This window comes from Ictidomys tridecemlineatus, chromosome 3 (assembly GCF_052094955.1).
Source record: "Ictidomys tridecemlineatus isolate mIctTri1 chromosome 3, mIctTri1.hap1, whole genome shotgun sequence".
Lineage (NCBI taxonomy): Eukaryota > Metazoa > Chordata > Mammalia > Rodentia > Sciuridae > Ictidomys > Ictidomys tridecemlineatus.
Window position 1 is genome coordinate 34,013,470 of NC_135479.1, and position 17,696 is coordinate 34,031,165.

Here is a 17,696-nt window from a genome sequence, read left to right on the forward strand (position 1 = left end):
TCTTTGTTGGTATGTGGTGCTGAGGATGGAACCTGGGCCGCACGCATGCCAGGTGAGCATGCTACCGCTTGAGCCACATCCCCAGCCCAATTCTTAAGTCTTTGGTCTGCTTTGATTTGATTTTTGTGCAGAGAGAGAGTTAGGGACCTAGTTTCATTCTTCTACATATGGATATCCAGTTTTCTCAGCACCATTTGTTTAAAAGGCTTTTCTCCAACATGTATTTTTAGCAGCTTTGTCAAGTATCAAATGACTGTAACTATGTGGGTGTGCTGTGTGTCTTCTATTCTATTGGTCTTCTATTCTATTGGTCTTCGTGTCTGTTTTGATACTGGTACCATGCTGTTTTTTGTCACTACAGCTCTGTTGTATAGGTTGAGATCAGGTATTATGATGCCTCCAGCATCACTTTTCTTGCTCAGGATTGCTTTGTATATTTTGAGTCTTTTATTCTACTAAATGAAATTTTAGGACTGTGTTTTCTAGTTCTGTGAAGAATATCTTTGGTATTTTGATGAGATTGCATTGAATCTGTATAATAGTTTTGGTAATAGGGTCACCAATTCCTCATAATTAAAACCCCCAGTCTATTTTGTATTCTTCCATGATTCTTTATCAGTCATTTCAGCTCTGTGTGTATTATTATTGTCTCAAAATATTATTATTATCTCATTGGCAATTGATTTTTGGCATTTCCTTGTTGTATTATTAGTCAGGACTCATTTCAATTGCAGGTGACATGAACCCATAAAAAAAAAGTTTACAAAAAATATCTGACTCCTTTTTGTGATGACTTTATTGTCAGACAAGCTCTTTTCTTGTGGGAAGAAAGATAACCATAAGCAGCTAGCTTATCTAGAGAAAAGAACATGCTCTTTTATTTGTCTCCTCAAATTTTTATGGTTGGCCCTGGATCGCATTACATTCCTTGACCAAGTCACTGAGACCATAGAGGGATGGAATATGTTATTTAACCCCTAGGTTATGAGCCTTACCCCTGTTGTGAGAATGGTGATGTCCCTTATTACAAATTGTCCTACCAGCATCACATAGGAGTTGAGGAAGAACAGTACTCAAAATGAAGGATTGTAGGAAAGACTAAAATGAAACAGATATAATACTTTATTTTATTATGTTGTATTTAGGGACTCATTTGAATCTTACGTTGTTATTTTTCTTTGAAAGTTTCTGTACTCTGTTTTAAAATTACATTAGAAACATATTCATCATGGGATTTTATAAACCCTTCCATATAGTTAGTAGTACCTTGATCCATACTTCCTTAATATGTGTTTTTTTAATTGATAGGTTTATAGAGTGTTTTTTTTTAAATTGTTGATGGACCTTTATTATTTTTATTTATATGTGGTGCTAAGAATTAACTCAGTGCCTCACACATGCTAGGCAAGCACTCTACCACTGAGCCACAACCTCAGCCCCCTGCAAAATGTTTTGAGGGTAAAAACAATGGGAAAATCTACCAAGTAAAACTGATATTCAGTTGACCTCAGTGCTCCAGAAGTTTTAAGGCCTAGAATAATTTGCTTATGTAGTGTGAATTTTTAAATGAAATCTCTTGCCTGCTGCTGTTAAATCAATTTTGCTGAATGTTTTATAGGAAAATTCTTTTATCTTATAGATGGATATAAATCTGAAAGAACAGGTTGTCATTTTAGACGAAGCTCATAACATTGAAGACTGTGCTCGGGAATCAGCAAGTTACAGTGTGACAGAAGTTCAGCTTCGGTTTGCTCGAGATGAACTAGATATTTTGGTTACCAATAATATAAGGAAGAAAGACCATGAACCCCTTCGAGCTGTGTGCTATAGCCTCATTAAGTAAGAGTATTTGTCTATTAATTTATTTGGGTTGGCTTTGTAGTAAAGATATGCTTGATTACAGGAGGGTATTTTAAAGTTAGCAAACTATGCTTAATTGGGCTATTTGGGAAATGGGTTGTTCCTTACTAAGTAAGGTTAAAAAAATAAAAAAGCTTAGTCTAATCTTTTGTCTTTGTCAAAAGAATATAATGAACATAATTGATTTTTTAAGTTAATAATTGTGAATGCCATTCCTAATTTAGCAGGATAATTCAACAGCTCCAATTGCTGTGTGTAGAACATTGAATAGAAAACATGGTTTTGATTAATTTATTTTATTTATTTTTTTATGGTGCTGGGGATCAAACCCAGAGCCCCATGCATGCTAGGCATATTTAATATATTATAAAATTCTGGATCGTGACTTTATTTATTACTTTTCCTTCAGTTTCAATAAGATTCTAGTTTGATGGGTTTTAATTAACCAAGACTTCAGTATACTTAAATAATAGATTTAGTGCCAATTTTCTTAAAATTTACATTAGATAATTTTCCTTATATTAGACTTTAAGTTGTAGATCTAGAATCTAGTTATCTCAGGAGAAACCTCCTCTAACTCTACATTTCATTCCATGTATTGTGACATTTTGTTTACTGCATTATGTATTTTTTAAAAATTTGAATATTATAAAGTAACATGGTTTGAACAGAAAATCTTGCAAATTTACATAGTAAAAGCCTTCTTTCCATTCTATCTTCTATCTGCTTAGTATCTGTTCTTCTAAACAAGTTTATTTTCAGGGCACATTTATGTATATATGAGCCAATATAAATATATTCTCTTAGTCATCATTTTTTTTTTTTTTGCATAAATGGTGGGTATCCTAGATGGACTTTTTTTCCTTAATTCAGCTTTTTTTTTCATTTAACAGTGTATTTTGGAGATCTTTCTGCATCAAGATATAGGAAGTGTTTGTAATTTTAAAAAATAGTTGCCTAGGAATGGTCGTGTAGCTCAGTGGTAGAGCACTTATCTAGCATGCACAAGGCCTTGAGTTTGAGCACTAGCACCACACAAAAGAAAATAATTGTCTAGAATTGCACTGAATAGATAACAATAATTTTCTTAATTAGCCTCTGATTCATAGAAAGAATTGTATTGGGAAAAAAAGTGTTTCCTCTGCTGTCACACCAGTTAGCACAGAAGCCTCTATGGCTCTAGGAGGTATGAGGATTTTTCCCTGCAAGGAAGCAAGCAGTTCTGCAGCATTAGACTATTAATTGGGTGTCCTTTAATTAAACTCATTTCAAGTCTAGTACTATTTGCCTGGAGATGGCATGAGATTCCACAGGTTGAGGGCTCAATCCCAAGACTGCTCCCAACCCTTATCTTTCGATATCATTTGTGAGCTTCAGGTTGTTTGATGTGTGCTTCTGACTGACTGCTATAAATTGTGATTCCCATAATCCCCTTCTTGGGATTGGTTAATTTGCTCAAGCAGCTCACAGAACTCAAGGAAACACATTTACTACTGGTCTATTATAAAGAATTTACAAAGGATACAGAGATGTGTAGGTCAATGTATGGGAGAAAGTGTATGGGGCTTCTATGCTCTATCCCAATGTGTTTCTCTCTGGGAACCTCCTTGTAGTTTAACTGTTAGGAAGTTCTCCAGACCCTGTCCTTTTGAACACCTCATTATACATACATGATTGATTAAATCATAATTCAACAACCTACCTGTCCTATCTTGATCTTTCTGGTGATAGTCTCTATCATTCAACAAAAAGATATTATCACTTTGAAGAGTCCAAGGATTTTAGGAGTTGTATGCCAGGAAACAGGGAATAAGACCTAATATATATTTCACAGTATTATAGGAGTTGTTTCTAGTCTTTTGCTATTATAGTACATTGCTGTAGTTAATAACTTTGAACATATACCATTTCATGTGTATGAGAATTACATCTATAAAATTCCTTGAAGTTGAATTGTTGAGTCAAAAGCATAGTTCTATTTGTAGTTTCAATAATTATTGCTGAAATTTATACAATCAGTGGATAAGTGGAGAGAACTAATATATGCTTTTACTAGCTGTGTTTGTGAGTACGGAAGTTGTTTTTTTTCTCCTTGCCTGATAGTTAAAAAGTGGAATCCTAATGTAGTTTTCATTTATTTCTCTTAATATGAACGAAATTAAGTGTCTTTAAAGGCTTATTGTTGCCCTTTGTCACAACCACATGGCTTTCTTTCAGGTTCTCCAAGAAGTACATGTATTAACTACCTGAGAATGTGCATTAGGTATACCTCCCTCCTGTTTGGAATATACCCCCCTACCCCCCATGACTGGATACTTTTGCATTCAATTTTTAAAATATGTTACTTTAGGAAGAATATTATAGACATTCAAATTAAGGTAGCAACTAGGTTATATTAACCTAATTTATTTTCATTATATTATATACCACTATCAGGTATTTTTTGTTTATGTATTCATTTCTGCATTTATTTTTGTCTCCCTTTAGTAGAGTAAAATTTCTGTGAGAATAAGGACCTTGCTATTCTATGTAGTATTATAATTTCTACTACTCAGAATAATTTCTGGTGTGAAATAGGTATTGAAATATGGTTATTGAATGTACAAATGTGTCTGTATGTCAATAAATACATTTATATATTTTCAGATAATTCTCTTGTGTTAATATGTAGTATATTGATTTATTAGATTGTTTTACATTTCTTCTTATGTGTATTTGGGATAACCACCTAAACATGGCTTTCAGTTAGAGAGAATAAGTCAGTAAAACAGTGTGAATCCATTAATACAGCTGGGAAATCACGTATGTTACTTTCTTCTGAATAAAGCTTAATTTTTTTAAGGTTTATTTTATAGTATGAAACATGGATTTTTTAGTCCTTTTATATATATGTATATATATACACACACACATATATATATAAATTTTTTTAGTTTTTTTATATATATACATATATATAGGTCATACGCACACACACATAAATCTTTTTAAGTTGTCAATGGACCTTTATTTTATTCATTTATTTATATGTGGTGCTGAGAATCGAACCCAGTGCTTCACATGTGCTAGGCGAGTGCTCTACCACTGAGCCACAACCCCAGCCCCCAAACATGCATTTTTTAAAGATGTGTTAATTAATCCACACTTATGTCCTAGGAGCTTTAAGAAATACAAATGTGACAGTAACAATTCTCTTGTGTTGTTAAATAATGCATTTAAGGATGATTCTGGTTGACAGTTATTTTATTTTATTTTAGTTGGTTAGAAGCAAACTCTGAACATCTTGTAGAAAGGGATTATGAATCATCTTGTAAAATATGGAGTGGAAATGAAATGCTCTTAAACTTATATAAAATGGGCATCACTACTTCTACTTTTCCCATTTTGCAGGTAAGATTCTTTTTTTCTACCTTTGAAATTGATTTAATGAACTAGAATTGATTTAATAGTGAGTAAATCCAGTGAATTACCCAGAATTTATAAAAAAAAATTGTTTAAAAATTTTATTAGCTTAATCTGAAAATATTTAAGTGATGGCATAAGTAGGTTATGAGTAAAAAAAATAGCATTATTTGGTTTGAAGAAAATAAGGTTTTCAAGGGATTTATTGTCTTGTTCAAAGCTAAAAAAGTCAATATGGAAATTTTATTTTGTCAGTTATAAAAAGTTAACATTTTGGAAAATGAAAATGAAAAGAAACTCATACTTTGTTCATCTTAATTTGGAAATTATAATCCTGAGTGAGATTCATGGCTAGAGATTATGTGTGATCTTTGGGAACTATGATCCTTATTAAGGATCATTTAAAAAAATATTTTTAGTTGTAGATGGACACAATACCTTTATTTAACTTATTTATTTTTCTGTGGTGCTGAGGATCGAACAACCCAGTGCCTCACACCTGCTAAGTAATTGCTCTACCACTAAGCTGTAAGTCCAGCCCTAGCATATGTTTTGTTTTTAGCATGTATTATTTCTATGAGTCAATTAAATTTTGTTTATATAGAGTCATATTATTCTTAACATCAGATTTATTTCCTAGAAATAATTCAGATGTTTAGTGCAAATATCAATTTTTGAAGGCCATTAGAGGAACAATTTACTGCCTTTTTATTTAGTTTATTACTTCTGAAGGGCACTAAATAGTACTCTAATAATCTGAGGAAGAATTGAACTTCTGAAATGCATAATTTATTATTAGAGTATCTTTGACTCTGAGGAGTATTTGGTTAATATGAGTATCCAAATTAGCACTGTGTATTAATAATGTTAAACCTAAAATTTTAAAACATGTTTCATTATACTTTATGGAAGTTTCTCTCTTCACCCTGTCCCATTCTTCATGAGAAATATGATAATTTCTTACAGGAGCATTTTTCTACTGTTCTTCAAAAAGAAGAAAAACTCCCACCAGTTCATGGTAAAGAGGTGGCAAGAGAAGTACCTATTCTTAGTGCTTCAACTCAAATAATGCTCAAAGGACTTTTTATGGTGCTTGACTATCTGTTTAGGCAAAACAGCAGGTAAGTGAAGATATATCTTCTGTACTTTTCATCTTAAAAATATTGACCTAATTCCTTATTGGATACCAGTATGTGTTTAACATATTAGGTAAAATAGTGGTACAGTTATTATGATGTATTTGCTCTTTACTTATTGGCACAGACTCAGATTAATTGATCAAAAAAGATCAACCCAGCTGGGTGTGCTGGCTCACATCTATATCCGACTCAGGAGGCTGAGGCAGGAGAATCATAAGTTTGAGACCAGCCTTAGCAATATAGTGAGACCCTATTTCAAAAAATTAAAAGGGCTTGGAAATGTAACTCAGTGATAAAGTATTTCTTGGTTCAATCTTCAGAACTCCTCCCTAAAAAATATTTTTTTAAAATGAATATTGAAATGATTAAATAAATGTTAATTAATTCATCTTTCAGTTTATGGTCCTCCAGTGCTAAATTTCAACACATTTTCTTTTAAGTATAACTTGCATATATGCATTTACCAGTGTCAGAGTCTCTTTCCTATATTGTAGAAAACTTTCCTTTATGAATTGTGGAAAATAAAATACAGCTAATTCATCCTACCTTGCCAAGTTATAGTACTACTTGCTTCCAGCATTTTTTAAAGTGTTTTTTTTAAATTGTGGCAAAATAAACATAACATTTACCATCAAAATCATTTTTAAGTATACAATTGAATGCCCTAAGATTTTTCACAATTTACAGTCATCACCACCATCCATTTCCAGTAATTTTTCATCATTCCAAACAGGAATTCTGTACTCATGAAACAACAACACTCTAGATTCCTTTCCTGAATTTCCGGGTAATTGTACTTTCATCTTATGAATTTGCTGTTTGTAGGTTTCCCATATAAGAGCAGTACTACAATATTTGTCTTTGTATCTGGCTTATTTCACTTCACTTAGTATAATGTTTTCAGGGTTTATCCTTGTAGAGGCATATATCAAAACTTCATTCCTTTTAATGACTGAATAATATTCCATTGTATGTATATTACCATATTTTGCTAATTCATTTTTATGTTATTGGACATTTGGGTTTTTTCTCTTTTGCCTATTGTGAATAATGCTATTATGAATATTGGTGTACAGTATCTATTTGAGTCCTGCTTTCAGTTCTTCTCGGTGAATTATTTACCTTGCAGTAGAATTTGCAAGATAATATGATAATCCTACATTTAGGATGTAGGATTACATCCTACATTAAAGGAACTGCTGTAGTGTTTTCTTTTTTTTTTTTTTAACATTTTTATTCATTGTTGATGAATTTTTAAATTTTATTTATTTATTGGTATGTGGTGCTAAGAATCAAACCTGGTGCCTCACACATGCTAGGCAAGCGCTCTACCACTGAGCTACAACCCCAGCCCTGCCATAGTGTTTTCCATAGCATCATCTTACATTCCGATTAGTAATGCACAGTGGTTCTCATTTCTCTGCATTCTTGCTAATGTTTACTGTTTTGCACTTTTTGTATAATAGTCATCCTAATGGGCCAGGCATGGTGGCACACACCTGTAATCCCAGTGTCTCCAGAGGCTGAGGCAGGAAGATTTCATCAGCCCTGGCAATTTAGCAAGACCCTGTGTCAAAAATAATAAGGACTGGGAGTGTAGCTTGGTAGTCAAGATCCCGTGGGCTCACTCTTTAATTACTACCATACACACACCATCTTAATGGATACTAAAAGATATATGGTTACTCAATGATATTTCCTTGAGGTTTTAATTTGTATTTCCTTAACGACTAGAGATGTTGAAAATCTTTTCATATTCTTATTGGTCACTTGTGTATCTTCTATAGAGAATATCTATTATGTCTTTTGCCCATTTTTAATTGTTCACTGTTTATTATGGAGTTGTAATAGTTCTTTGTATACTCTGGATATTAGTCCTGTATCATATATATATATACAGTTATTTTCTCCTATCCTCTGTGTTGTTTTTTTCAACGTCTTGTTAGTGTTCTTTGAGCAGAAAAGATTTTTTTAAATCTACCTATTTATTTTTTCTTATGTTGCCTTTCTCTTAGTGTCACATGTAGGAAGTTATAATCTGATATCATGAAGCTTTTCCCTTTGCTTTCTTCTAGAGATTTGTATTTAGGGCTCCTGGCATTTTTATAAAATTTTCTCCACTTATTGCAACCCTGACTTAAACTTTGACATCACTCTTTCTAGGAGTGAATTAGCAGTGAATTATTGAAATGAGGACATTTTGTTCTGTTTAAACCTAGGGCATTTTATAGACTTATTGAAAGAGGTTATAAACTGGATGGAATCATATATCTTTTGCTTCAGAACCTTCATTAAAAAAAGATGAAGACAACCCAGATTTTAAAGGGACTTAAAAACTATGTGCTTAACATTTTTTAAACTTTGAATAAAAATTATTTTCTCATGTAATTTAAAAGTTTAACCTGCCTTTTAGTTTATTTATCTATAATACTGTTTTGGTTTGTAACAAATTATATAGTAGAGAGTATAAAGAACTCTGACTTGAGGTAGGAGGCCTGAATTTTAATTCTAGTTCTGCCATGATTTATGTAATATTTAAGAATGGAATTGAGAAATGTGTGTTGAGGGAAAGAGAGATGATTTCTAATATTTCCCAAAAGCATTGGCAGATTCTGATCTGATGCCTTAATTTACATCAGAATTATTGAAGTTAGCTTAGTTCATGTGGAGAGAATGTTGTCTTTGAGGGGGGAAGCCAGCTCTCTCATTTGAGTCTTTCTTTCTGGGTTTCTTTTTTTTGGGTGGTGATACTAGGGATTGAATACAGTGCTTTTAGTATGCTAGGCAAGCTCTCTTCCACAGAACTACATACATCCTGGGTCTTTTTTTTTTTTTTTTTGGATACCAGGGATTGAAGTCGGAGGCATTCAACCACTGAGCCACATCCCCAGCCCTATTTTGTATTTTACTTAGAGACAGTGTCTCACTGAGTTGCTATTGCTGAGGCTGGCTTTGAACTCAGGATCCTCCTGTCTCAGCCTCCTGAGCCTCTGGGATAACAGGTATGCACCATTGCACCTGGCCCAGGTCCTTATTTTAAATTTTATTTTGAGATGGCCTCACTAAGTTGCCCAGGCTGGCCTTAAACTTGCTGACGTCCTCCTGTTTCCACATCTCAAACTTCTGGAATTACTAGGATGAGCCAACACACCCTGCACAATTCAGTTTTAATATAATCATCAGTTTTTGTAGTGCAATATAGCTGGGTCATTGTATGTTATAATGTTTTGTCATTTAATTAGCATTTGTTTGCATTCAGATTTGCAGATGATTATAAAATTGCTATTCAGCAGACTTATTCCTGGACAAATCAGATTGATATTTCAGATAAAAATGGATTCTTTGCTCCACCAAAAAATAAGAAACGTTCACGACAGAAAATTGCAGTTCGTGTGCTAAACTTTTGGTGCTTAAATCCAGCTGTGGTAAGCTTGTGTTGTAAATGAAATTTTTCTCTTCTTAGTAAATGCCAACAATTAAATGAATGTGTTCAACTCTTTTAAAGAAGATTTTATATATCTAATGTCTTCTTTTAGGCCTTTTCAGATATTAATGGCAAAGTTCGGACAATTGTTTTGACATCTGGTACATTGTCACCAATGAAATCCTTTTCATCAGAGCTTGGTGTTACATTTGCTATCCAACTAGAGGCTAATCATGTCATTAATAACTCACAGGTTAGTTTTTTTTTTTTTTTAAGGCTCACAGTATTTTCAACCTCGGTGTAATTCCAAATTAGAAGGCACCTGAATTGCCAAAAAACAAGCCCTGACAGGAAATTCACATTTAAGCTTTATAATGAAAGAAAACCTGTTAATAAAAGGAAATACTAATTAGTTCATTAACTTTGAATGTAAAGGCTGTATTACAAATTATTCAGTTAAATAACTTTTTCTTTTTCTATAAAATCTAAAAACAAGATTATTTGGACTTTGTTATTGTAGGAACTACAGTAAATTACTTTTGTGTTTTCTTTTCCATTAGATTATGGTGTATCTTTACTCTTCTTTTTATGTCTCCCTTTTTCTTCTATACCTAGATTAATACCTGGCATTTAGCAAGTGTTAGGTATATGTTTGAATAACAGAAATGAACTAGAAATACTCATATAAGTCCTATGATTTAGTATTTTAATTTATTATAACAATATCTTTTTTCTTAGAAATGTTTGAATTGTCATTTTGTTATTATTCCATATACTCCTTTTTATGAAGTGGTTAGTTATATGCTTAATACCATTTGTGTGCCTAATAGAATACTAGTTTTTTATAAAACTGTGTACACTGATTTATATGTAGTAAAGTTTTGGTTCTTGCTATCCTTGGAAGCAACTATTGACATTTAGTAGTTGGGAGCCTAGAATGATAAGCTATCATTCCCTGAGAATTTGCTTTCTAAATCCCAAACGTTCCTGTTGAGAAACATTACAATAAACAGTAATGATGTTAAGAATACAGGTTCCACATTTCAATATACCTTCCCTAGAGGCACAAATAAATATAGGAAGTTATATTTTCTTATAACAGTGTTATTGTAGAATTTAATTAATTATGTTCTCAGCTGGTTGCACATGCCTATAATCCCAGCTACACAATAATTCCCCCAACACACGATGTTTTCAATCTATTGCACAAAAGTCCATTTAACCTGTTATATCACTGAATTATAATAATAATAATTCAAAGTGTGCAGCTGTATTCTGTCATACTATAATACTCTCCGACAACTTAAAAATAGTTATTTATGCCAGGCACAGTGATGCATGCCAATTAGTGAGGTCCTCAGCAACTCAGTGAGACCATCTCAAAACAAAAAGGGCTGGGGATTTCACTCAGTGGTTAAGCACCTCTGGGTTAAATCTCTGGTACCAAAAATCCCCACAGTTTTTAATTCTAATTATGGTAAAATATACAACAAAAATTTATCATATTTTACTCATTTATTTATTTTTATTTATTTATTTTTTTTTTGGTACCAGGGATCGAACCCACAGGCACTTAACCATTGAGCTACATCCAGCCCTTTTTATTTTTTACTTTGAAACAGAGTCTAACTAAGTTGCTTAGGGCCTCCCTAAGTTGCTGAGGTCGGCTTGAGATCTTCCTGAGTTAGTCTCCTAAACTGCTGAGAGTACAGGCCTGCACCACCTTGTCCGGATGTTTTGTTTTGTTTATACTGAGGATTGAACCCAGAGCCTCACACATGCTAGGCAAGTGCTCTACCACTGAGCTACATAATCAGATGTTTTCTTAAATTGTATTTTGAGACAAGGTCTCACTAAGTTGCCCAGGCTGACCTTAAACTTGCAATCCTCCTGCCTCAGCCTCCTAAACAGCTGATATTGCAGGTGTGCATTTCCATGCCTGGCTATCTTAACCATTTTTCAGTGTCCAACTTAGTCTTGTTAAGTATATTCACATACATGTACAACCAGTCTAAGAACTTTTCATCTTGCAAAACCAAATGCCTACTCTCATTAAACACTTTGTATTTCCTCTTCCCCACCAGACCCTGGTAATCATCATTCTACTTTCTGTTTCTATGACTTTGGTTACTCTAGATATTTTATATCTGTGGAACATAAGGTGTTTATCTTTTTGTGACTGACTTATTTTACTTGGCATAATATTGTAAAGGATGTTTATTGTTAGATATTGTCTTCAAAGTTCATCTATTTTAGAGCATGTTTCAGAATTTTCTTTTGAAGGCTGAATAGTAGTTTATTTTATTTTATGTACTTGCCATATCTTATATATCTTATCCATTCATTCATTGGCTCCCTCAACTTCTTATTTTGAAAAATTATAAATTTCACAAAAGTTGAAATATGGTATTGATGTAGTAAGTATCTATTATTCACCTAGATTCATCAAATTGTTAGCATTTTGTAATATTTGCTTCCCTGTCTTCCTCTTTCCCTCCGTGTATGCCTACACTTTGGTAGATAAGTAATGTGTAGATAAATATTGGAAGATATAAATATTGCACATTTTAGTTAAATTATTTTTTTTTTAGTTGTAGATGTACACATTCCTTCATTTTATTTATTTATTTTTATGTGGTGCTGGGTATTGAACCCAGTGTCTCACATGTGGGAGGCAAGCTCTCTGCCACTGAGCCACAACCCCAGCCCTTATTTAAATTATTTAAATGTAATTTCTAGACATCATGACACTTTGCCCTTAAAAGTTACATGTTTCGGGCTGAGGATATAACTCAGTTGGTAGAGTGAGTGCTTGCCTTGCATGCACAAGGCCCTGTGTTCAACCCCCAGTAACACACACACAGACACACACACACACACACAAAAAAAGTTGCATGTGTCTTCTAAGAATAAACATGTTATCTCACATAGTCAAAATACTGTGATAATACACAAGTAAATTTAATATTGATACAATAAAGTCAGTATTCATATTCTCTAATTATTTCCAAAATTTTTTTCCAATATTATTAACAATTTTTTTTACAATTGTTCATATTTATTTTTAATCCAGAGTCCAATTAAGTATTCTATGTTGCATTTAGTTTTCATATCTCTTTAGTCTCTACTACAATAGTTCTCTTGCCTTTTTTTTTTTTAATGTTTTTCAAGACATTTCTAAAGATTTAAGTGTCCAGTTGTCTGAGGCATATCTTCTGATCTGGATTTGTTTTAATGTTTACTCATAAGTTTATGATTGAGCAAGAATACTGTGGAGGTTAACATTGCTATTTCCCCTTGCTTCATATCAAGAGATAAATAATATCAGTTTGTCTTAATACTTGTTGATTTGGTTAAAGTGGTACCCATAAGATCTACCTTGTAAAATGTATCTCAATCTCATATAATTTCAAAATACAGGATATTTTATTTTTCAGCAATCTCTATTATTATGTTGTCTTTAGATTCTTAATACAGTTTGTTCTTTCTTCCAGTTAAAATAACCAGACTAAAGCTAGATCTATGAATGTAGATGACTTGCAAATAAATGTAAAATTTGGTGGGTCTGCTTTTCTATGTCTGAGTATCTTTGAATACCAGTGAATTTGTGAAAATAGTTCCTGTTAAGATTTAGACTTACCTATGGCAAATCATACCAGCTTTCGCTACCAATATTTTGGAATTATCTTACTCTGTTGATATATAGACCTAATTTATTAATTTTATGTGTTCACTTATTTAACCACAAATACTTGTTATATGCTTAATTTTTAGAAAGGTATTGAAAAAGTAGAGATAAGTGAGACATTTTTTGCTTTCAAATAATTTCCTTTTTAAGAGAATTGAGTGATCTAAGCCTATATGTTTGACAGTTTTTTCTTATTTCCTTCATCATTGTTTTCTTTTGTTTTGACTTAATTTTTTGTACTCACACATTGTGATTTCCTTCTCTTCTTATCCTGTGTATGTTTTTTAGATTTTCTTTGTGGTTATCTGTGGGGATTACAGATATTATCCTAAAGTTTTAATCTGATTTGAATTGACATCAACATAATCGTATGCAACGAAAGACAATAGAGAAAACTCCCAACAATTTTAAAATAAATTTCTGCTAAATTTGTTGCTTGATCTTCTTTTTATATATGTAAATAGTTCCACCCAAGTACTGATTTTCTTGCCTCAAGCATAACTCTAATATTTAAGTATTTGCATTCTAGGTTTGGGTTGGTACCATTGGTTCAGGCCCTAAGGGTCGGAATCTCTGTGCTACCTTCCAGCATACCGAAACATTTGAGTTCCAGGATGAAGTGGGAGCACTTTTGTTATCTGTATGCCAGACTGTGAGCCACGGAATTTTGTGTTTTTTACCATCATATAAGGTAAGAGAATATTATTGTTTCCTTTGCCTCTGAAAAGATAAGGTAGGATTACCATGATAAACTTCCTAGAGTGAGAAGTGACAAGGTAATAATTATAGTTTCCTGAAATCGTATATTATTTTATATACTTATTAAGATACTTCTTGATTGTTCTATCATTATTTACTTAAAAGTCTAAGAGAATAAAAGTCTGCAAGTAATGTTAGTTATATAAGAGTACTACTTTTGTGTATATGATTTTTATTTTTAGAGGCAAGTTGGTATTTTCATTGTTGGAAAGGAGTATTCTTTCTCATTTTCACAAATTATACTTTTAAATGTTTCATTCACATTCAGATTTCTTTGTTGTCCATTATTTTGCTTCTTGTATCTGGCCAGAAGAGACTTTTTTCTTGTTTTTAGAGTCACTCTGATTTTTAATTATTTTGTTTTAGTTAAATTGAAATTATATGGTATATTTTGGTCTTCTCACTATGCAAAGCATTGAAGCCACATATAATTGCCAAAATAATATCACATTTTATTAAAATCTAAGTCAACTTTTATTGTAGAAATGTGGCATTTGTTCTTTTTCAAGATGTTGAGTTTTTTGAGATTCTGTGTGCATTTACGGATAAATTTTGCTTTGTGTATTATTATCATCCTAAAAAAAGTAAGTCTTCTAATTCATGAGCATAGAATGTCTTTCCTTTGAATTATGTCTTAATTTCTTTTATAGTGTTTAGGTTTTTAGTGAACAGTCTTTGACTTCTCTGGTTAAGTTTATCCCCAAGTATTTTGTTCTTTATTATGTTGTTGTAAATGAAATTGTTTTCTTAATTTCCTTTTCTGTTGTTTAGTACTAGTGTATAAAAAAGCAACTATTTTTCTGTGGTTATCTTGTATTCTATAAATTTGCTGAATATTCATTTCCTTTAAGAGGGATGTTTGGGTGTAATCTTTAGGGTTTTCTTATTATATAAGATCATGTTCTCTATGAACAGAGATAATTTTACTGTTTCCTTTCTAATTTGTATACCTTATATTTCTTTTTTATGTCTGGGTAGAACTTCCACTACTATCTTGAAGTGGCATAAACTGATATTGATGTTGAGTTCCTTATAGGTATGGGGAAAGATCATTAAGTGTGATGTTACCATTTATATAGACTAACTCTTTCCTTCTTCCAGCCCTCCTTCCGTCCCTTCTTTTCTTTTGGCAGTGCCAGAGATTGAAACCTTGTTCTCATACAGCTAGGCAGGCACTCTACTACTGAGCTACATCCCCAGCCTTCCTTTTCTCTTTTAACCTTCAAGTCTTAGATCTAATATGAATCTCTTAGAGTCAATTTATTTGGATCATGGATTTTTAAATTTTTTAATTGTTAGTATCAACATTTTGATTGGAGAATTTAATATATTTATACATAAAACAATTACAGATAACAAAAGACTTCTGCCATTTTTCTTTTGATCTTATTTGTGCATTATAGGTTTTCCCCCACTACTTTCTCTATCAACACTTCTCTTTCATTTAATGTTTTTTTCTAGTGACACATTAGCATTTCCTTCTCATTTTATTTTATATATATATTCTATAGATAGTTCTTTGTGATTACCATGGGGCTTATAGATATTAACCATATATATATATATATTAACCTAAAGTTATAATAATTTGATTTGAATTGATACCCACCTGATTTCAACTATATAGACTCCTAAACTGCTCCCCCTATCTTTATGTTATTGATGTTGCAGATTTCATCTGTGCCTAGTGACAAATTTATAATTTTTATGTATCTGTCTTTTAAATCCTATAGAAAAACAAAAAATGGAGTTATAAGCCAAAATTATAATAATACTGAATTTATATTTGCCAGTACTTATATTTACTGCTGATCTTTGTTTATTTCTAATGATAGACGTTACTGTTTAGAGTCCTTTGATTCATTTTGTTTTAATGGAATTCCAACATATCTGTTTCTTTTATTTTATCTTGTGGTGTTGGGGAGTGAACCCAGGGCCTTGTGCATGCTAGAGAAGTGCTTTACCACTTAGCCTCACTCCCAACCCTTACAGTCCTTTGATTCTGAAATGAAGGATTCCTTTTAGTATTTCTTGTAGGGCAGGTTTAATAGAATGAATTCCCTCAGCTTTTATTTGTCTGGATATGTTGTCATAATTTCTCTTTCATGTTCAAAGGATAATTCTGACAGTTATGTGTGTGTGTGTATCTTGACAGTACTGGGGATTGAACCTTCCCTAGCTCTTTTGGCTGCCCACATTTCTGAGGAGAGCCTGACTGATGATATTATTGAGGATCCTTTTGATGTGATATTTCTTTGCTCTTGCTTCTTTCAAGAATCAAGCTTTAACTTTGGCTTTATACAGTTTAATTATGTCTCATGGTTTGGGATGCTTTGGGTTTACCCTCCTTTGAGTTTATTGAGCCTCTTTACATGTAGACTTGTGCCTTTCATTAAATTGGGGGAATTTTCAGCCATTTTTTTTCTGAAATATTTTGAATTGAGTAAAAATGGAAATACAAAGTATACTTTGTGCAATGCAACACAAGTTGTGGTAATGGACAATTGTAGTCTTTAATGCTTATTAGAAAAAAAGAAAAATCTTTAAAAAATCATAACCTATACCTCTACCCTAGTAATCCAGAACAAAGGAAATGGAAAATTAGTACTAAGTAGAGGGAAGGAAATAAAATAAAAGTGAAAATCAAGTAGAAAACTACAAAATAATAGAAGCAAATCAATGAAACCAGCAGTTGTCCTCACTATGAAAATATATTAATAAAATTAATAAAATCTTGCAAGCAAGACAAGATAAAAAGAAGACAAATTACTGATAACAGAAATTAAGAAGGAACGTCATTATAGAGTCCATTGACATTACAAAGATAATAAAGGGATACTCAACAGCTTATGTCAAGCATTTAAACAATTTATATGTAATAAATTCCCTGGAAGAAACAGATTATAAAAAATTGGCTCAAGAACATATACATTGGGGGCTGGGGATGTGGCTCAAGTGGTGGTGCGCACGCCTGGCATGCGCGGTGCGCTGGGTTCAATCCTCAGCACCACATAAAAATAAAATAAAGATGTTGTGTCCACCGAAGACTAGAAGAATAAATATTAAAAATTCAAAAAAAGAACATATACATTGAACATGTACACTGCACAAGTTGAACTATTAATTAAAATCTTTCAGCAAAGGAAAGTGTAGGCTCAATTTCTCTGATTGGTGAATTCTACCATGAAAAAGTATCATTTCTACTCAAAACTCAGAAAATGGAGGAGGAGGAGGAACTCCTACATCAACACACAAGCATTATTACTCTGATACCAAAACCCAAATAAGAATATTACAAGGAAACAACTGGAAAAAAACAATATGAGTTGGATGGGCACAGTAATGCATACCTTTAATCCCAGAAACTCCAGAAGGTGAGACAGGAGGATCACAAGTTCAAAGTCAGCTTAGGTAACTAAGTGAT

At 32.4% G+C, this 17,696-nt stretch overlaps 1 protein-coding gene across 3 annotated transcripts in view; it reads left to right on the forward strand.

Moving 5' to 3' along the window:
• Brip1 (BRCA1 interacting DNA helicase 1) overlaps positions 1-17,696 on the forward strand; it is a 136,760-nt gene that overhangs the window by 47,882 nt on the left and 71,182 nt on the right. For all 3 annotated transcript variants that reach the window (XM_078042361.1, XM_078042362.1, XM_078042363.1), the window contains exons 9-14: positions 1,640-1,839; positions 5,118-5,250; positions 6,229-6,383; positions 9,661-9,826; positions 9,938-10,078; positions 14,043-14,204. In XM_078042361.1, coding sequence (XP_077898487.1) covers positions 1,640-1,839; positions 5,118-5,250; positions 6,229-6,383; positions 9,661-9,826; positions 9,938-10,078; positions 14,043-14,204 — 957 coding nt within the window. The remainder of the gene's footprint in view (positions 1-1,639; positions 1,840-5,117; positions 5,251-6,228; positions 6,384-9,660; positions 9,827-9,937; positions 10,079-14,042; positions 14,205-17,696) is intronic.